Here is a 21,270-nt window from a genome sequence, read left to right on the forward strand (position 1 = left end):
CTAAAAAATCTTTGAAACACGGTGTCTAACCAGATGCTTACTCTGGATGTCATTCCCTTAGCCTCCAGCAACACTGAGAAATCTTCGAGTCCTTTTTAATCAGGATATGTCCTTCAGTGAGCACATTAAACAAATATGTAGGACTGTCTTTATTCATTTGCGTAATATCACTAAAATTAGAAACATCCTGTCTCAAAGTGATGCTGAAAAGCTAGCTCGTGCATTTATTCATGACTGAAAAGCCTTCAGGTGATCCAGAACAGCCAAGAGAGTATTAACTAGGACTAGAAAGATATTGTCCCATATTCATTTCACGTCACTGGTTACCCTTTAAATCCAGAATCGAATTTAAAATCCTTCTCCTCAGGCCCCATCATATCTTAAAGACAGTACTTTTGGTTCCTAGGGTATTTAAAAGTAGAATGAGAGGCAGTGTCTTAAGCTATCGAACACCACTTCTATTAAACCATCTTGCAGTTTGGATTCATGAGACAGACATCTTCTCTACTTTTGAATGTGTTCTTAACTTTTCCATTTTTACAAAGCCTGTAGTTCAGATTGAATCAAGTGACCATTCCTTCGTCGTGTTGCAACAGGCCGCTGAAGTCTTTCCATGATGCACTGAACATTTTTTTGTTGTTGTTGTTGTTCAGTCATCTCGTCTGACTCTGTGTGTTTTTACACCACTACTCTATTTAACCATTAGTAATTATTAAACTCTGGCTCTCGTCCATAGCGTGCCTTTTGACTTATCTATTTTCCATCACCTTCAACCATAAGGGGAAAGAGATGACCCGTTCTTGGTTCTGAGCAATGTAGTCAATGACTTTGCTGAGCGCAAGGCCGGAAAGATAAAGCTCTGGTGGGTTAGTAGTTCATGTTTTTAGAGATGACTGACACATTGTTGACACGCATTTGTTGAAAATTTGCAGTCACACTGTGCGTTATGTGTATGATGTATCTAGAACCTGTTCCACAGGAAATGATTGGTGAATGAGTGTGATTGTGGTGATCTCTCATTTGTCCCTTGCTTGCTGTAATGCTTACATTACAGCTGTCTTTGTGTTAATTTAGCAAGGCTGGATTTGTTTTGAGCTTGTAGCCTGGTGGTGTGACTTTATAGCATAAGGTTAAATACACGTCTGTTCCGCTGATGGTGCTGATGAAAAATTATAAGCAGCTAAAAATACTTTTAAAACCTAACTTTTAAATTCTTATGTGCGTGTTTTGATGCCCCTAAGTGACACAACGTGACCTCCTCTTACCTGACAGCCTTCACTGTAAAAATCTGTTAATGCAACACAGAAAAAGGGGTTGACTCATCCACGTAGCGCTGATGGCTTCAGTGTCAGCGCTTTATTTCCTCTGTCTAACGGACATTAACAGCGTATGCAGAAAGAGCAGCAGAACAGAAACGCAGATGAGTCACGCCAGTTGAAAGTGCGAATGGGAAGATGATAAAGAAGAAAAAAGATCAGTTTCAGATAAACGGCTCCGGGAAATTCTGCCCCTGTAACTTGCGCAGTTCTGCACAGTCATTTCTTACAAAATTACCCTTGAAATGTAGGGAGAGCAAAACATCCCATCTTTCTGTCAAAGTCATGAATGATGCTCAGTCAGTGAAAAAGTTTATTTACCCACTGACATCACATTTTATATGTATAATAAATAGTGCAAAAAGAGACGACACAATGCAGTATGAGGAAGTAACACAAAACAGTTTTCGATACATCAAACTTGTATATTTAAATGATGGCGGGCTTAAAATCAAAAGTAGGTCTTACTTTGTTTCAAATTCTATATTATATGTGAGATCAGAAACCAGAAATTGCACACGGTGATATGCTTTGCTATCTGCTTTCTGTCCCTTTTTGTGTCTTCATAGAGAAGCAGATAAGACACAATACAGAACATATAAATAATAATAACATTCTAATTTCAGTATTTCTTTTTTCAGTAATTATAAAAAAAAATGTACCTCATAGTTTTACAGAAATAAAAACTGAAGACTTGCACATTTTGCCAAGAGAGCAACAGGCTACTGTACATAGCTTATTTTCAGAGGCAACACTGCTGATACTACATATTATTCAGTCATTCTGACAATAAGTGCTTTCATACTGCAAAATAGGCCAACACTGATACCAAGCACAGATACTGAAGTATGTCACTTGTCTCTGAAACTAAAAACATGAACATATGGACAGGATGTGAATGAAAAGCCTCAGTGTATATTTTTCAGGTTTCACAATCACTACACCGATTGTTCAGATTATTTCAATCCACAGCTTGAAATAAGGAATCACTTTGCATGATTTCAAACACACATGCAAGCACACCTACAAATGTATGCACAAATCGTGTGCAGATTCAGATTTCTGCACTTCCTCTAAGCCTGTTTATGTCGAGGCTCTGTAGGCCATGTTAGACAGTGGTGCTAGTGATGCTAATGTGAACCCATATTCAAACTGTGCTCCCCTTGTGTGGTAGGTAAAAGTAATCAGCATCATGTTGCGCTACATTTGCACCTTCGGCAGCTTTTTTTGCAATTTTTTTTTTCACCTAATGCAAAAATAAGTCAGGTTTATATAAAAACAATGGATTTGAATTATATATAGGCTTTTGTTTAGATGTTTTATTTTACATTTATCGGATAATTGCTCGTTTTTGTTCAGCAGCAGAAAGCTTTAATATGCAAATAATTTTTTTAGAAAAAGAATAGAATAGACATTCATAGATTTTCTTATCTTTATGTTAAAAATATGTATTTGTAGTGATTTTTATGGTTAATCAAACAATGTCAGAAATATTTCTTTGTCGGGATAAACTTTCATTAGTTCAAGTTGCACTCTATATGCTGAAATACCCTTTTCATGTAGTGACCATTGGCACCAGTGGATGAAAAGTTCATCACTCCATTAGATTTCTTCTGCTTATAACACCCTTAATTATCCAATTGCTGTGAGTTAATTTTTCATTAACAAACCTTGGATGCATTGAGCTAAAGATGATCTTTTAGTTGTAAGCTTAGTAGTGCTTTGTGTACATGAGTGCCGGTCAAGCAGAAGCACTTCTGATTAACAGGGAAAATCTGTATGTGTGTCTGTCATTAAAAAACAGTCAAACCAGCTGTTTTGTTTCGTTTAAATCCAGTATCCTACAAGATTGTCATTTAGCACATTAACTACCCAGCAATACTGTATTGGCTACAAGATATGGCACAAATATCAATGTGCAACTTCAAGCTTTGGGCACTTATGATACTGAGGTAGCAAAATAATCTATTTATACATCAAACACGACTTATTTAAAATGGCTCTTCCTACCAAGAGTTTAGCTGTTTGGTTAAAATGTTGCTTCACAAGGTGTCTAAGTGCAAAGCTTTCAAAAACGACTCCTACAATACTTTGGCACCAACGACGACACGATGAAGCTCTCCGACGGTGTGGTTGTGTCCCAAGGAGGGTGTTCTCGGGCAGTAAGAGAGGTCAATTATTTTACACCAGCGCCAGCACCAGTGCCGATCTGCAGAGCAACAAATCTAACTATTCTTTGATGTCCTTGATAACGGATAGCTGAGACAAGGTTTTCTTGACCCGCAAAGCAGTCAGTCGCGCAGCAGAGTTGGCGTACCAGCACTCCCTCATCAGCTTGCCCATCACACGCAGAGCCTGGTGTAGCAACGAGATGAGATGACGTTATAAGTTACAAAACCCAGAAAATCACAGGTCAGGCTCCAGTGTGTACTGGAATAACAAATATCAAACATCTAATCTGAACAGTTTCACCGGTAACTAAACATGCAATCCAACCTCTTTGATTGACTCTGTAGAAATATCTTTGCAGCCTTTGCAGTGGTAGTAATAGTTTTTGGTAGCTAAAATTGAATACAGTGGTGTGTCAGAATAACACCCAATTCTCTTCTGTCAGGAAGTGGTTTAACAAGAAATGAGATCTGAGACAAAGAAGTCTCAGACCTCACCCTGTTCTGTCAATCACTTTTAGCCCATTACCCGAGGCCTTGAAGTTAACCACTGCTATGTGTGTCATCCCTCCAGTGCCGTCCTGACTTCTTAAATATCACGTTTTCTGTACATTTTAAAAAGCTTTAAGAGAATTTCCACTTTCATATGGCTGTAATATGTATATATTTGAATCACCAAGTTCTCTGATGATATCTGTGACGATAGTAAACAGTGTCCACTAAAGTGCAACTCCCCCTGAAAGGCAAGGGCTATACTACAACTTTGATGTTTTTTTATTACATCATGCTGACATCAGCCTATCGAGGTCAAATGCTTAGCCAATCGTGGTACTCGTGTCCTCCAAGACCTAGCATATTGTTTGAAAGTTTGAAGACGAGCCATAAAAATTGTGGGTAATAAAAAGCTCTTACTGAGTTTGAAATTTGGTGCCTTGACCTTGACCCGATTTTCCCCAAAATGAAATCAGCTCGAGTTGTTATTGGTATCTAATATCACACAAAATTTTAAAATGATACATTGAAAACTGTTGACATTAGACTGCTAGCAAACAGACAAATGACATAATATACTCCCTCCCTTCCTGGTAGAATAAAGAAATCTCCCTCAAACTGGCAAAACTTGTGATGTCACGATGCAATGTACACAGGAAAAATTATGGTAAATTTATTGACCTATGGATAAGACTGAGGTAGTAGTTTGTGGCCACAGTGCATCAAGCATGGAGGGAGATAGCTATTACCTATAACCTCAATAGCTGTTACATGAGCTCCTTATGTATAAAGTTGGGACAACAGACTAATCTTTGACAGCCACCTCAGCTTAAATAAGCATGTCACCTCAGTTGTGCAACTTGGTTTGCAGCTTACAAGACTCAGTAAGGTCTGCTCAGTTTTATCTAGATAAAATCTAGACACAGTCATATACATGCTTTAAGATCCCCTAGATTATCTTACTGCATTTCTCAGTTCACACTAAAGCATATTTCAGATCTCCTGACATCATTTGCTCGTGACTGTGACATCGATCACTCTGGAAACAGTTATAAAACCATTTCTAAGGCATTAAGACTCCAGAAAATCATGGTGCGAGCTGTTATCCACAAATCGAGAAAGCTATTGTATTTACTTGGGTTATTGTTGTCTAATAATCATTTTGATGATCTAAAACATGTAAGTGTGGAAAAATATGCTAAAAAAGTAAGAAATAAAGACTTTTTCACAAACTATATATAAATGAAGTTGTCAAAGTTTAATACTACTGTCAGGAGCACACACAAAAGTTTGTTTTTAGCATGTAATTTGTTTAGTTTTAAACATGTTCATGCTTTGATACAGCTATTCCATATGTGACACTGTAAATTTTCCTATGTGGTTAGAGGCTGTTGGTTCACTGATGCTCGGTTTGGTGCTAAACTGTGACTAATCGTGCTTTATGTCACCATGACACCGGCTCTTTGACAGCTATCTCACATAACGACACATCAGATTTCTGTCTCACCTCACAGCTCTGCCACTGATTGGGAATGCTGGGTCTGAGCTTCTGATCGCAAACCACTTTCCTCATGTCCTCAATGGATGGATCTGAAGGCACCATGTCATAATAAGGCAGCTGAAAATCCTCATGAAGTCCTGTGAAAATGGCAAAAACAAATTTTGTTTATTGTCTGGGTTTACTTCATGAGGTTTATCAACAACTTGACTAATTATGTGCAGTGTGCTGTGAAATATAAGCAAAGATCTAGTGTTTCTGGGAGAATTACAGTTTCATGTATGCACTCTTCTTGAAGCAGTGCATGCTTTTCCTTTTTTCTATGATTATATACTGTGGTGATACTCAGTGTAATGCTATAATATGGCAGCGTATGTGCAAGTAATACTTGCGAGCCACAAGTTCAGGCCTTAGTTAATGACGTTAATATGGTTACACAGGTCTGAGTGTGAGCACAGGTGCTCCACAAGCCTTCTGTTTACAAGGAGCAGCCAATCAGAGGTGAGTTAGGTTAAAGGAAGAGGAGCTGTAGAGGCTCGTTTCAGACAGTCTGCACTGAGAGACAGTATAAGATTTTTTTTAACTGTGTATTATGCAAAGCAAGACAGTCGCTCCAAAAATAAAAGTATTGTTTTGGAAATTTGCATGAAACTCGTGGTAGAGTGTACGTGTGTGTGCGTAGTTTGAAATACCCCTATCGGAGCATCTTCTGGCCAGTTCCCAGAACACCAGGCCTAATGAATAGATATCCGCCCGCTTAAACGACTCAAAGGTGTTTATATTGATTGTCTCATCCAGGATTTCTGGAGCCATGTACCTGCAGAGGACAGAACGATTACTGTCTAATGAAATAAAAAGCCCAGTACCTCTTGCAGTATATACTTGAATCAATTTGTTTGTGTGGGTTGGCTTCAAAACTTTGTCACCCAAATTCTAAAAATGTGAAACCGCAGGTCACATCACCCTCGTCAAAACCAGCAGGACATGTATCCGTCTTCCTTGCTGAAGACAGCAAAGATTCAAGTGCTGCTCTTATAGGAATGGTTATCACTTTTTAAAAGGACAAATATATCATCTTTAAAAGAAAACACAGCACTTACTCAAGCCTTATAGACTGACCAAAAACAAGTCCACAACCACTAGGAGTCGCCAAAGCCTAAATGCTTGAGAATGGACTGTTGCTAAATAAATACATTTGTTTTTGTACTGTTTACAGTTGCATCACTGCTGTTTGTTCTCTCACACCAAATAAATTGAGATTTCATGACTTTTACTCAGCATTTTTCTCAAACGGGCTGTGTGAACTGTGTACACAGACACTACATGATGATGTCTCCTCTATAAAGAGTATTATTTATGCATCAATCAGGGGGGGAAAGCTGTTCTACACATGTGTTCCTGCACTTTTGACCTCTTTAGACTTTGTCCTTTCCTCCATGCATCTTGGAAATAGGTGAAGCTGTGCCATGTGCAATGTGTACACACACGGCTAATATTACTCTCTAAATAAACAAGGCCAGTTATTCCAGCATATTTGTTACTGTGGGTTCTGCTTTTCTTGCTGAAACCAAAACCAAAGATGCTGGCTTGCTCTTAATGTTTAAGGGCCAATTAATAGTATTACTTTAAAACACACCGACATGAGAGAACAACTCAAAATCACCAATAATATTTAAAGAACACGGAAGTGATTTCGGTTTAAAGGCACTTCAGTTTAATTTCACATTTCTGTTTTGTGTGTGTTTTTTGTATTGTGACATAAATCCAACCTCTTAGTTCCCACTCTGTGGTTGGGTGGTATGTCTATGGTGTTTGTGCTGGAGTCGAGTTTCACGGCCAAACCCAAATCTGCAATCACCGCCGTCCCGTTCTTCTTCACTAAGACATTTTTAGACTTTAGGTCTCTGTGAGCAATGGCTGGCTTCCCTAGAAGCAAGAAAGTAACAATTAAGGTTATTCTGGAAGCCCCAAAAATGTTTTTTATATTACAGCAAATATTTTGGGTCTTTTAGAGATGGATGAAATTGAGGATCATTTTCCAGCCTTAATGTCATAAAATGTCACCTTATCATATCACAGCAGGGTTTGCCTTGTGGTTACACTGTAGCGCAAATTAATGGTCAGTCAATTGAAATTTTTTCTTCAGGTTTTAATATATAAAGATATCGCATTGAGATATAGGAAGCACATGGCCAAAATACATTTGCTCCTTTTAATAAGATTAAAGGATATATATATTAAAGGAAATAGAGCACCCTTTGAGCGTCTCTGATGTGACTTCACTGTCCTAGAATTCAAGTTCTGTATTTACTAAGTACATTCATACCCTGTGTGCCAATGATTTCCATGTGGAGATGTGCCAGCCCACTGGCTATGGACAGAGCAAGAATAATCATGCCTTCCACTGAGACCGTGTGCCTGTTCAGGTAATCATACAGGGAGCCGTGCTCATGGTACTCTGACACCAACCACAGCTGAGTCCATGAGCCATTATCTGCAAAAAGGCAGCGAATGACAACGTTATATGTTGGCGAATTTATTTCATAGCTTAATTTGTGAATACATTTGTATTTAGTGCCTAGTTGTAAGACCTTTGTTATCCGCAGCAATAAAGCCCAGGATGTTTTCGTGCCTGAGCATGACAGTCTGATAGATCTCAGCTTCACGGAACCACGAGCGCTCGTCCCTGGAAGAGAAGATCTTAACTGCCACGTCCTCGCCCCTCCACTTGCCGCGCCACACCTCGCCGTATCGACCTTTTCCGATGGTCTCCTGCAGGACGATGGTTCGAGCGATGGTTCGCTGGACCAGCAGTGGCAGCCCTGCAAGATGCAGACGGGAAGAGAAGAGCAGTGGTTTTGTCTCAGCAGATCATAGCTGGAGGAATCAACAAAATGTGTGCAATTACTGGATTATACTTGTACTACAATGGTCACAATCCGGGCCATCGTGTCAGTAACCATGTGACAAGTTCAAGCAGTTCTCTCACCTGATCCTGAACCAGAAGTGCTCATGTCATATATCAGATCTTTGAGACTTTTGTCAGGTGACATTAGCAACTGATCATCCAGAGGCTCCTCCGAGTCCTGCTTGTGGGATCGCCTGTAGGCACAACGGTGGCCCTGCACAACAAAGACGCCTAGCAGGATCCCTACACACAGCAAGCAGGAGGGCACCAGGATCACCACGATGAGCTGCAGCCTGCTCCAGCCGGGTTCTTCTGAAGGCTTCTCTGAACAACAACATAGCCAATATTATTAGCGTGTAGTCCTTTTCTAACATTCCTAGTACTTTTTTTGGTTCAATAATCAGTAGAATGTAGAATGGGGTAAGATTTGCAACTGTGTTTAATGGGTCTAAGGTCCCTGCTGTGTCTGCTGCACACCCTGGTGGTTACTAGAAAACATGGCAATAGCATAGGGGGCAATTAGCACAACTCAACACATCAGTGTTACATAAAACTCCAGCTAGCATAGATGAGTCAGCTTTTTCAGACTTTTAGAAAAGCTCAGCAAAATTAAAACACCACTTATTCTGCAGTCCTAAACTTTAGAGAGGTGAAAATTGAACGTTTGGCAGATGCAATGTTTTCTTGTTTTTCCAGCGTGTCTGAAAATTTTCATCACTGCCTGTAAGTGTCATTAATCAAAAAGGAATAAAGATATTGAATCTTTTAGTGCCAGCAAGCTTTCACTCCTCAAAAAATACGTGCAGTGAACTAATCAGCAACAGGTGCACCGTCAGACCTCGCAAATAAAGATCTGGGCTTGGCAAAACAAAATAACTTGACGTTTCTGTCCCTGATCTTCATTCTGTCTGTGGGTGGCCAGAGGAAAACCTGGACACAAACAAAAACAGGTGAGCGGGTGGGTATAAGAGATTTAGAGACATGCTGGCAAAATAATGCGCTGTCAGTGCTGCATTACTACCATGACCTAGTGCTAAATTTGTTTGGTCTGGGGAAATAAAGAGGGAGAATTCTGTAACGATTATTTGGCCAACTTCAGGATTGCAGGAGCTACAACTAACTCTTTCAACATATATGTGCACATGTGGGTACTGTAATAAAAAAAAATAAAGGTTTGAAAAAAAACCAAGTCCCCAAAGGATGAAATGTCCTCACCAAGCGATCCTAAAATGTGCAACATCTGCAGATGGCCCAATGTGCAAAGCAACACATTGTGAACTAAACCACAGTTTCTTAAGACATCTTTAGCCTTTTACCTAAATACAGATCCTGCCATGTGTCCAACTGGTGCTCAGCAGATATGGTGCAAAACAAGACCTTCCTCTCTCCTCTGGCTTATAAGACCTTCTACACACTCTTTTTTTTCCCTCTTAGGTGATTGGGGTCATCTCAAAGCTCATATCTGCTTTTAAACTGTTTACTACAGCTAAGAGGGGTTTGGAAATTAGGTACAAAGGAACACTTAAAGTATCCCTTCCCGTGTGTTGAAAAACTCTAAAGTAAATCAAATTGTACAGCTACACAAACCACTAAACACTACCTAGCACTTAAATGTCTGAGTATAGAAATGCATGGAAGTCAAAGCGAGGTCATGAATTCTTTATGTATAAAAAAAAAAATCCACAGCTAAACGGATGAGCTGATATGTAGCAAAGCAGTGGAACAGATTGATTGCGCTGTCCTCATTCACAGTCAGCACCATCATGGCCTCGGGGCACTGCCCCAACCGCTCTCATTAAAAATCTGCAGCATCAGACACTTCAGCACCAAACATATGAATATGATCATATATTTGTTTTGTTTCTCACTGACCGTCTATACCTTTCTGCTTGCAAATTGGAAACAATCAGTAAATGAATCCATTAGGAAATCAACTGATAATCTGCAGTATTTTTAATAAAAAACAAACCATTTCAGTAATTTTTTAGCCAGCTGCATATACAAAGGTGTGAGTAATCCTTCTCTGCATTAAGCCCAACTTCCACCCGGCAGACCCATGAGAGGCTTTTGGGACTACATGCCTGACAAAGTATTTATTTATAAATCAGGCAAGGGAGGGGGAGGATCACTAACTGACGTCCCATAGCCTCTGCCAGATTTGTTATGTCACAGGATCTAGGAGGATCAGCATCCACCTCGTCTAGCCGGGACCAGAATGAGTGGGAAATCCCACACAGATTGAGTTGGTGTTGCCGCTGAGTGTATGCTACTGAAGCAGTGGAACATTAAAAGACTGTCTGAGGGGCTGAATGCATTTTTCCTTTATTTCAGTTTTACAATATCCGCAAACTGTTTATATATAAATCTATTCATTTTTGTATCTGCTATCACAGCATATGTAGGGCAGAGTACACCCTGGACAAGTAGCCCATTGCAGGTCTAACCCAAACATACAGACAAGTCATACCCACTGCTAATTTAGAACGACAGGCTAACTAACATACATGTCTTTGGAGACTGGGAGGAAGCCAGAGTATCCGGAGTAAACCCGCACAAGCGCACATGCAAACTGCACACGGAGAGGCCCCAGCTGGCCAGGTGGTCTCGCCACATGCTGCTGCATTACCACACTGTGCACTGTTTATATATAACTCTGTATTATTTCTGCTTCAAAACGCAACCAAAAAATAGTAGAGGCAAATAGACACAGCGGCCTCAGGTCAGTAGCATCGTGTGGGCTGTACCTGGGTATAGGTGCAGGGTCTCGTTGTTGCAGAAGTCAGTGAAGCAACAGTTCCTTTTGGAGACATTTCTGGAGCTGTAGCAGAAGACCTGGCCTTTCATCTCAGACGGGGACAGGCAGGACTTCACTGCCTCCTCCTTCCCATCGATCAGCATCACAGAGTTCCAGCAGGCGCCGTCTGCTGCTGTCTCACAGGTGTTGTTGGCACACAGCTGGCACACACACTTCAAACCTGAAAGACATTGAGATTTGGTGATTTTTGTCTTCAGACACTTTACAGCTGACAGCAGTCACTGTACTTCATTTATCTGTGAGTGACTGAGGGGGGCTGGGGGGAGGACAATATACTGACTCGCGTGAACAGTGGTTTTTAACTCTTTAGTAGCAGGATGCTCCTGTTACACAATGACATCTATGCTCTTAATGGATGGAGGTGGAGGAACCAGATTAATGCCTCTTAGTTTAACACCCACATAATCTTGTGTTCTACTTGGAGCTGTTGTCATGCTTTGTTCCATAAGCAGTGTCTGATAAGCAAGAGTGCACTGCCTGCTCAGAAGAAAGAAAAACAAATAGCTTTAAAAATTGCTAATTATTTAATTGTGTGCAATGTTTTTTATGGCGCCTTCAGTTTTCAAGCTAAAGGTCTCCACAGCCTTATCTTGTAAATTGTAATATTTTGTAACAAGTATCACCCATTCATACATTTTTTTTTATAGACACTGATGGCTGATCCTGAAATATAATTATCAACAGCTAAGTGACAATACCTTAAATCAGTTTCCAGTCATGACTGCTGTATGTATGCAGTAATTATTTTACTTACTGTACTCTGTAATAATCTTAAGTCATTCTTCACTGCCTTAATTTGGATCCACCACGCCATAAGACCTGTTGTCAGAATGGCTTCTTTACAGCCACTGAGACCTTTTCTGATGACTCTGCAGTGGACAGCAGACAGATCAACTGAAGGACCAGATGCATCTCGCAGGTTCTGCGTCAGGTCTTAGCTGGATTTTTTTTCCTATTTCTTTAGGATATGAATTTCAGATACTGTAGATATTTTTATCCCTGATATTTCTTCATTTGTCCTCCACTTGTCCAGTTTTTACAGAATTTCTAAGGGCACATACCATGCTGTGCCAAGTCTTCTGCTGATAACTCTTTGGAATTCACCTTGTTGGTGCAAAAAAATACTTTATGCTGTTTTTGTACGTTCAACTAAATAAATGGGAATAATTTCTTTTTGACATGCTCTTAAAAACAAAAGGCCTAAAGATTCAAAGTTGCCTGTTATAATTGCCTGGATAAACACTAGTTCCTTCACTTAGTCGCCTTTTTATACTTAAACATAGATCAATGTAAAAAACAAACAAAAACAAATTCTGAAAATGTTTGGATACAGGACTGGATGGAAAACAAGTGAAAAAGCATCCAATGTCCAAACCTGGAGACCAGTTTTCTAAAAATACAATAAAGTCTGGCTCACTGGAAGCAAAATATTAAGAAATGAGCTTAATCGGCTGTATTTTTATGGGGTTTTTTTGTTGTGTGCTTTTTAAAAAAATCGTATAAATCATAAATTCATTGATACGTAGCGATATCAGAAATCAATCCCTGTTTATTCCAGACTCTTGTTTTTTTTTCTGCTCCCTCGCGAATCTCCTGGAAAGCTGATCAATTTTTTATTGACTTTGCGTTTTGTACTAAATCTGGAACCACATTGCTCACTTGGCTCAGTTCCCATGAACTATGAATGCCTTATAAGTAAATCTGACTTGTAATATGCATGACACACAGAGGTTATATGGTACCTAAAATCTGGAAGAGCCAAAGTATGAAAAGGGGATTTAAACAAATATCATTACATAACAAAATAATATCTTTACAAACATAATCTTTATTTTCAACATCTTGTAGCCTAACCATTAAAATGAAAATTTTTTCAGCCCACAGTAAACAGCGGTGGACGGTCTCAAAGGAGAAGTTTTTGAAAAATTCAATTAGAGTATATTTTTCCTCCAGCCTGCTGTGCTGTTCATTCAGGTGGTTTTGATGCGAGCTGCCCAGTTTTGGACATGCTGGCTGTAATGTCTGGCTTCTCTCTGACTATAATGGAACAAAATGCCACTCACCTTGTGGTGACTAAGGTGCCAAAAATAAACAGAGAACTGATGTCTCTTTTTCCAGAACAAGAAAAAGAAATACAACCACAAATCTTGCTTTGACCAGTGTCATGTAACAACTATTTTCTTCCCACAGTCTACAACCACTAAAACAAGCGCGCAGCTAGCTAATTATAGCTCTGCTGAGAGAAGACATCATTAATGTTTACATCTCATAATGCTCTCATCACGAGTACATGAATCCTTCTGCAGAGTGACAGGGATTGCAGGTGTAGTTCGGAAGAAAGGAAATATCTCCTGCATGAAAGTGCTCATGGACATTTTTTTTTACCCCAAAAGAGACTTTTCTTTTCTTTTTTTTTAGCAGCAAAGAAAAATAAAGCACTTAGAGACCACGTGTCACCTGATTTACTGAATTTAAGAGCAGGCAGACATCTCTCCAGCCAGCCCCAAACTCACAACAAAACACTCTGAATGGATAAACTGTGAAGGAACGAAGACATAAATTTGATCTTCATTATACTGACAGAACATAATCCCCAGTGGACAACTGAGCAGCAATAACTCTTCATCCTTTTGGTCTTTAAATGGGACTGATTGACAGTTAGAAATATGACCAATCTTCTCTTTTAAAGGTTTTTGTAAAGCTCGTCTTGATGAGAGACCTGCTGACAACATCAGCACAAAAAAAGTTCAGGTGAAGACTATGAGATTACTTTTTGCCTTTTTATAGCATAGCTGGGGTTGCTTGGTAACAACCTGTTCAAGGACAATTAAGTTAAAATACACCGAGGTGCGGCGAGAGTTTCCTTTCTTAAAGCTGATGAACGTCTGAGCGCTGGTGTCTGTATTTAATCACTTCTTTTTCTTATTTCAATTTTCTCCATTGTATAACACTGATGGAGACCGAAGACTTGATTTGGGGATTGTGCATCTTAAATGGCAAAACTATTTTTCCAAAATATACATGTTCAAAATCTTGTTGAGAGTTTATAAAAGGCGCAAAAACTTCTAAGTAAAAACATTTTTATTGGCTTAATTTATCAAATTAGCAAAAACAAAAATCTAAACTTCGTACAATAAATGGGACTGTGAAACCTCACGTAATCTAACATAATAGTTTAACAGGAAACTTGTCTAACCATTTGCACTCTTTCTAAATCCCCATCTTATGATGATATATAACTACATTTCAAATCTATATTTAATTCTTTCTGTTTCAGGAACTTCATATTACCCCATATTTACTTGATCACAGAGTCAGTAGTAAAGCCTCTGCGTGCATATTTAAAAAGCTGTGAAAAGAAAACCAACAATGAATGAAAGTTGATTCCACAGCCATTCAGTTTGGAAGTGGATCTTTGCTTTGAATCAGTTTTGAAATGACTGTTTGCAGCTTTTAGAGCTTGTTTTGTGACAAACCCTAGAAGGGGCAGCTGAATCTGAGCAGTGACAGTAATGAGTACTCTTTTAAATGAAATATTGCGCAAATTTTGCACATGCTGTTCACATTTATAAATCATTCTCCATAAACTAACAGGTTTGGATAGCCCTGCAACACCCCTCAATCCTGAAAGAGTAATTACTCATTTCCTCAGGCGTCACCAGAGTCGGTTACAAATTAATTCTCTCTCTGTGTTGGGGAGTATAATACTGTTATTTGCAGTGTTGTGAAGTCTTGTTATAACTGTGGACCAAACTCGATGAGTCCCTTTGAACTAATATCTGCACTAATAAAACAGAGAAAGTGTTTACAATTACAGGAAACAGCCACACACACACAGGGAATATCTGCCACACTAGAAAATCACCCCAATATTACTCAAATAAGGAATACGTTCACTGCAAAGAATGTAGAAATCGAGACATTTTTACTTATTATTATTCTGGCTTTACTTAAATCTGCATTTAATGAGCATTGTTAACCTTTTAAGTAGCTCAATTATTCGGATTGAATTCCAGTGTCTAGAAGAATAGCACCGAGGTTTGTAGAATAATTTGGAGGCATTAAGCAATAAGAGGCATTTAGCGCAATTAAGCAATAACTGGTTGTTTTTAAAAGTTTCACTTAATCATTACATTAGAAATTAAGCTATTACATAGCTAAAGGTGACCCAGAGTGACTAAGAGAGTGCAACTAGTACAACTTACCTTAAGTCACCTGTAACCTTTTACCTTAAGTCAGAGAATGTCAGATGAAAAAACTTGTGCTTTTTAATTATTTTCAACAAAATGCATTAGACAAAGATCCGACATACAAAGTTTGCCAAACAATAGTTTTCATCCAGTTCAACCCACCATCTACTTGCCCCACTGGAAATGTAGTAAAACATGCACTGCAGTCTAACACAGTTTTTCTAAGTTGGAGTTTATGTCTTTCTGTGTACCTGAACCCACCAGCAGCCAAACAAGCCAGGCTGTGTTTATGAAGTAGCACCTGTTCTGTTTTCCAGCTCTGGAGTTAAGTGGCTGCAGATTCTCCAATTCTTAATGTATTTCATCAATATCAAATGCAGTGTTACAACACTTCAAGATGCAGCATGAATGTGGGTGGAAACTATGGATTGTTTTCATCAGTTAACCTGACATCTATTTCTGTAATGAACTGTTTGGTCTGTAGAATAAAAGAAAATTGTAATGCCTTCAATTTAGGATTTCCTACAGCCCAGTTTTCAGCAAATATGTAGTTTTGGGCAACAAGTAGTTCAAAAGCAAAACATATGACAAGAAAAAGTTGCAAATCCCTTTAGAGACACTTGAATTATTACCTCAGTTATCAAGTTATGAGAGTAGCTCCAGGTTATTTTTGAATGATGAACTATCCTTTCAGGGGTGTAGTATGAATTCAATCACAGAAAACAAATAATTAATATTTCTATTTCATATTAAGCAAAACGTTTTAATCCTAGATACAAACAGGCTACAAGGTAAATGTTTTAAGGTCTTTCAAATGATATATCACAGCATGTGTACTAAAGCTGACCACATTTATTCCACATATTTTAGCCAACCCTACTTACTGACAGCTTGAAATTACAGTCTTTTAACACCCATACTTCCCCACCGCACACATGCTGTTTGTGGGCGGTAACTTTACTTTCAGACCTTTTTAACAGCAGCAAAATAAGAAAAAGAAATGCTCCACTTTTGATCATATCTTTGGAGACAAATTCTTCTTCTTCTTTTTTTATTGCTATAAAGTTTTGTGTGATTTTGAAAAGTCAACTATACTAATTGAGTTAGTGTAGGCGGTCTAAGAACTCATTAAAAACCTTTAAAAAAAACAAATGGCACAGCTTATTATCATGTTGCACCCTGAGACTGTGTACCTGCAGTCAGCTGGGCGACAGTCAGGAAAATCAACGCCGCTTGAAAGCACTGCTTCCCGGGACGAGTCATGGTAAGAGCCGCATCTGCTCCCTCTCTGACGCACCGCTTACACAGCTACTCTACAGAAAACAGAGCAAATAAACATTGCGGTAAAGTCCGTCGGCCATGCACCCCCGCCACAAACGTCTCCGTCTGTAAACGATCGAGAAACGCAGTTTGCTCCGCCTCTGTTGACTGGACTTTAAGAGGATTAGCGCTGCAGACCTCTGATAAAGACATGTGAATGGGAGCCAGAGAGAAAGTGCGTCGCACATCCATTTAACTGCTGTCGGTCCAATGAAACACCACCTCCTGTCTGCCAAAGGGATATGGAAATTACCTCTGCTCACTGAGGTCTCACTTATTTATTAAATGTGCAGAGATTTTAAACTATTTACAGTGTAATCTGTGGAAATTACTAACTACAACGCCACAATCTGGCCAATCTGCAACCCATACATTATTAATAAATAATCCACAACAAGACTGCTGAGCTCCCTAATGAACACATGAGAACATGAGCACTCTGTGCTTCCCTGAATGCAATTAGTGTCAGTTAATGCAGAAGGAACGAATGTGTCATATGAATGTGTCTTTGAATGTGTACTCTGAGCCCCTTTACTCACAGTGGGAGCCTTCCAGGCTTAAAAAAAAATGGAGCCAATGCAACGTGCCAAAACCTCAGTTTCTCCAATGGTGGCTGACCCCAAAAAGCCAGTCACTTCCCATGTTACAAAGCCCAACTTTAAAAACATGTTTACAGCCTGCTACAAAAACAGTTTTGGTCTCTAAGGAAGCCAATGTTTCCCTTTATTAAAAAAAAAAAACTGCTCAAGGATTATTCTCCTTTGCAGCTGCCTGTTAACATGTTAAAATGTCATTAAGCCTTAAAATGATGCATTAGGGATTAGGGGTCATGATTGCTATGACTGACAGGTGGATACCAACACGGCTTCACCACACCATCACAGCGAATCAGAATCAATATCTTAAACAGGTTTGTGGCACTTTTTTGGAACATTTATAATAGAAATATCTACTGTGCACCTTTGCAGTATACACTTATAGTACACACTTAAGAAGTGCAGTTCCTCCCGTGGGCACTTCAAGCTTGCTGTAGAAAGTAAGTCACTGCAGCTTTACAGCTTAAAGTATGTTTACAACTTGTTTAAAAAGCTATTAATGGTGTCTGATCTACACGTAACAACAGTACAAGGGTGATTTTATTATTATTAATTTTTTTTTGCTAACTTACCCTTTAAAACTTTGGTGTACAGCTGCTTTGCCAGGTGGATGCCAAGGCAGCTTTAGCCCACCATTGTTCAGGCTCTTTCAAGCTCTCAAATGTGAGTTTGCAGTCCTGTGGATAACTCCCATCTTTTATATACAGCCTATGACAATTACACTGGTCCCACCAATATTAATATTGTACTTCCAAACTCCTTAAAAAAAAAATCAGTTAATTGCAAGTGTGGTGCCCTCGAGGATCTGACAGTTGCCTGTTTTAAGAGTTTGGTAATCCAACCGTCAGCCTATCTTGTGGCCATTCCAACTGCTCTCCCTGGATGAGAGAAGCAAAAACAGAATAAAAAAAAACTAGGCTGCACAGACGCCACTTCTGACCTCCCTCCTAGTGAGGCAGAAAGTAAACACTTAGTTGATCAACAGTGAATGACGTTGCTGTACATTCAAAGCTGGACTCACCTGCATGAAAGAAGTTATTTACAGGCAGCCATGTTTCTGCTGCTGAGGCTGCGTAGCAACAAAAGGTGCCAATGTCTCCAGGGACAGTGAAGGTTTGATCCCACAGACTACACGATCATAACACAATCAAAAATCGGGATTTTTAAAAAAAATCTATTTATTCATGGGTGGTATGCACATTGTCTACAAACAAGAAGTGGTGAGGCAGCCACTAGTAAACTCTGAATCCAGGAACCTTGGCTTTTTGGGGGGTTCTCGCAGCACAAACAGTCTCTGCTTCAACTGCACCAGCTGTGGTCCTTGGCAGTTAAGAAAATGAATCACTACTAATGTGGTGACTGACACAATCTTCATCAAGGCACTACTAGGAGAACATCAAGTCACAAAACCAACATAAGAAAAATGAGAACTTGTACAGATACACTGACAGGCAAATGCACAATGTTTATTGAGGGTGCTAAGAAAAGAAAAAAAACAAACATCCAAGACTGTAGGATTGATGTAGGATTTTCAAGTTGGGTCTTTTTTGTTTATCCATGAGTGTCTTTATATAATCTGGTATAAATTGACTCTATATTGTTCATTTTTAACATTTAAATTCTTTCAAATATTTTGATATTTACTTACTGGAAAAAAGTAACACGTACTTCATCACCATTACACCCTCTCAGATAATGAATACAGTGCAACCAAGTCTAGCCCTAAACCTCAAAGAAACAGGATGGGACATTAAAACTGCTGGAGTCAAACCTCTGCTCTGCAGTCTCAGGACGGATCAAATGACACTGAATATGAAGACTTATATACCTTAAAAGTCTGACAGCTGTTTTCAACACACACAGGGCATCTTAGCATGGTTAATCACCCACTGTTGTCATCTGGCCTATAGCTCTTTTAGCATATGAATTAGTTTGTAACCAGTTTGACACTGCCAAATTCTGATCTCCCCAAAGTTTGGGCTTTTTACCTTCACCAAATATATAAAAAAATTAACTGTTCGCATTGTTAGAGCACATCTCCAGCAGTCAGAAAAGAAGCTGCTGTTTTAGCTGGAAAAAAAAGCTCTGATATTCCACTTAAGATGGAAATGGTCCTTATTATGCACTGTGAGCTGAATTTTCTGTTAGATTCGTAGAAGCTGGAAAAGTTCAGAACAGTCAGACACTGTACTCAGAAAGTGCAAGGACAAAACAGCTGGATAGTTAAGACTTAACAGATTAACAGCTGTCATAATAGCATCTTGACACCAAAGCCCAGCTTGAACAAAGTGAAATGAAAATGGGCATTTTAGAGTAGAGCCAGCAGAAGCATGCTGAGGCTAACCACTCGATTTCATACAACTAATTTTCCATCTTAGCATTTTAGCATATTAACATTTACCAATCAGGAATAAAGCAAAGGTATGATAAGAAGTTTCAGTGAACACTTTACAGGCGAGGCTAGAAAACCTCTCTGTAGTCTTGGGGATTACTTCTCGAAATTAAGAAAACTTTGCCAAAATTTTGATAGGTTATGGGGGAAATAAACGGAGGTACTGCTTCATCATTCGAGGCATCAAATACATGTAAGCATAGCCGCCAGACTTCCAAAAATCTATTAAACCTTCAAGATATCCTGTGATGACTCTGAAGAAAGGTCACATCAAAAGAAGAAAGATTTACTGAACAGGAGCCTGATAAAGGTGGTGGCAGAGAAAAAGAGAAGGCATCACCTTTTGAATTGATCTCAAGGTTGTGAATTTCTTTTACAGACTTTTGAGATATTTCTACACACTTCGACACAGTATCAAGACACCAGTCAGATGTAATTTACTTCTTTTTTTCCCCATTTTAATTAATAGAAATAACTAATTGATATAAAATGTTAAAGTAATTAAAAAACGCTGAAGTTTGACTTCAGTTACTTTGACAATGCACGCATTAAGACAACAATGCACGCGTTAAGACAATATACAGGCTTTACAGGCTTACTTACAGGCCTCTGGAGGAATACAGTTCAGCATCATCTAGCAGATATTGTATTTGTTCTTTTAGCATATGTCTCTGTAAAGCTGAAGAAGCAAAACAAGATAAAAATAATTCAATGTAAAGTTAATGATGATATACAAAAGGTTTGCAACAGAGTACCTTGTAGTTGGACGATATCAGGAAAAGGATGGTGCCACTGACTTGACTGTACAACTAAATGTTACAGAACTGAACAAAATCCCAAGAAACTTGTTCTGACAGCAATGTAAACAGTGGTACTGGACACAAAGTGAGACATAACACACCTCGACATGTTCACTGTGTTACAAAGTTTGCTGACTGACTAGGCAAGTTCAACCGGCGAGTTGACATCTTTTCCAAATGGATCGACCGCAATGCAAAAGAACAACGCAGTACAATTAAAGAGATAAAGAAATGACCGCGTTCAGACATTTTCCAAGCTAAAAAATGTTTTCAAACAAAATCTGCTCTTCTAAAAACAAGCAACCCTACTCAAATGCCCTGGTAAGTTTCTTCCTTGAAGAACATTTCTAATAGTCAAGCTCCTATGATAAAAGTTGAAATAGATATTTTCCCATTTCTAAGACCATCGGCAGTCTCGGAAATGCCTGGTAAGCCATCTTTGGATGCCAAAATATGTCCCTCAAATGTTTTAAAATAAATATAAGTCTGTGCCACTATAAGGGCACTGAAATTATTGAGTCATTTATCTTTTGAGATTTTTCTCTAAGGTGGTCCATCCTCCGGACATCTTCAGTGGCCCTCAGTACATGCCTGCTTCGTCTTCTCGGGGAAGGCTCAAATGTCTGTTTTTATTTTATCCAGAGAGTTGTCGATCTTTGTGAGAGTCTTTTTGATACGCAGCGCCGTTAATCTGGCTGACGGATTCTGGTACCAGCATTCCTTCATGAGTTTAGCCATGGAGGTTAAAGTCTAAAAAAAGAGGAAAAATAGAAAT

General features: G+C 39.0%; 2 protein-coding genes across 6 annotated transcripts in view; both read right to left on the minus strand.

Annotated features, from left to right (window-relative positions):
- Positions 1-1,606: 1,606 nt before the first annotated feature.
- acvr1c (activin A receptor type 1C) lies at positions 1,607-16,953 on the minus strand. The gene is made up of 9 exons (XM_084908821.1): positions 16,581-16,953; positions 11,127-11,357; positions 8,464-8,706; positions 8,066-8,296; positions 7,801-7,968; positions 7,244-7,400; positions 6,167-6,291; positions 5,484-5,614; positions 1,607-3,671 (listed from the first exon to the last, which is right to left on the minus strand). The coding sequence occupies exons 1-9, from the start codon at positions 16,648-16,650 to the stop codon at positions 3,546-3,548; spliced, it is 1,482 nt and encodes a 493-aa protein (XP_084764947.1). The 5' UTR covers positions 16,651-16,953; the 3' UTR covers positions 1,607-3,545.
- Positions 16,954-18,745: 1,792 nt separating this feature from the next.
- Positions 18,746-21,270, minus strand: part of LOC146370555 (activin receptor type-1-like) — a 32,071-nt gene continuing 29,546 nt past the window's right edge. For all 5 annotated transcript variants that reach the window (XM_084908820.1, XM_084908817.1, XM_084908818.1 and 2 more), the window contains one exon: positions 18,746-21,245. In XM_084908820.1, the coding sequence (XP_084764946.1) occupies positions 21,111-21,245 (135 nt within the window). In that variant the 3' untranslated portion in view covers positions 18,746-21,110. The remainder of the gene's footprint in view (positions 21,246-21,270) is intronic.

This window comes from Perissodus microlepis, chromosome 16 (assembly GCF_051167445.1).
Source record: "Perissodus microlepis isolate ML-2025 ecotype Zambia chromosome 16, ASM5116744v1, whole genome shotgun sequence".
NCBI lineage: Eukaryota > Metazoa > Chordata > Actinopteri > Cichliformes > Cichlidae > Perissodus > Perissodus microlepis.

Bases quoted from the DNA above. Each gene is read 5' to 3' on its own strand.
- acvr1c (XM_084908821.1), bottom strand. From the start codon at position 16,650: ATGACTCGTCCCGGGAAGCAGTGCTTTCAAGCGGCGTTGATTTTCCTG. The intron at 8,707-11,126 runs GTACAGCCCACA...GTTGTTGTTCAG, and splicing joins GACCCTGCACCTATACCCAG to AGAAGCCTTCAGAAGAACCC. The intron at 7,401-7,800 runs GTATGAATGTAC...TCTTGCTTCTAG, and splicing joins GGAAATCATTGGCACACAGG to GGAAGCCAGCCATTGCTCAC.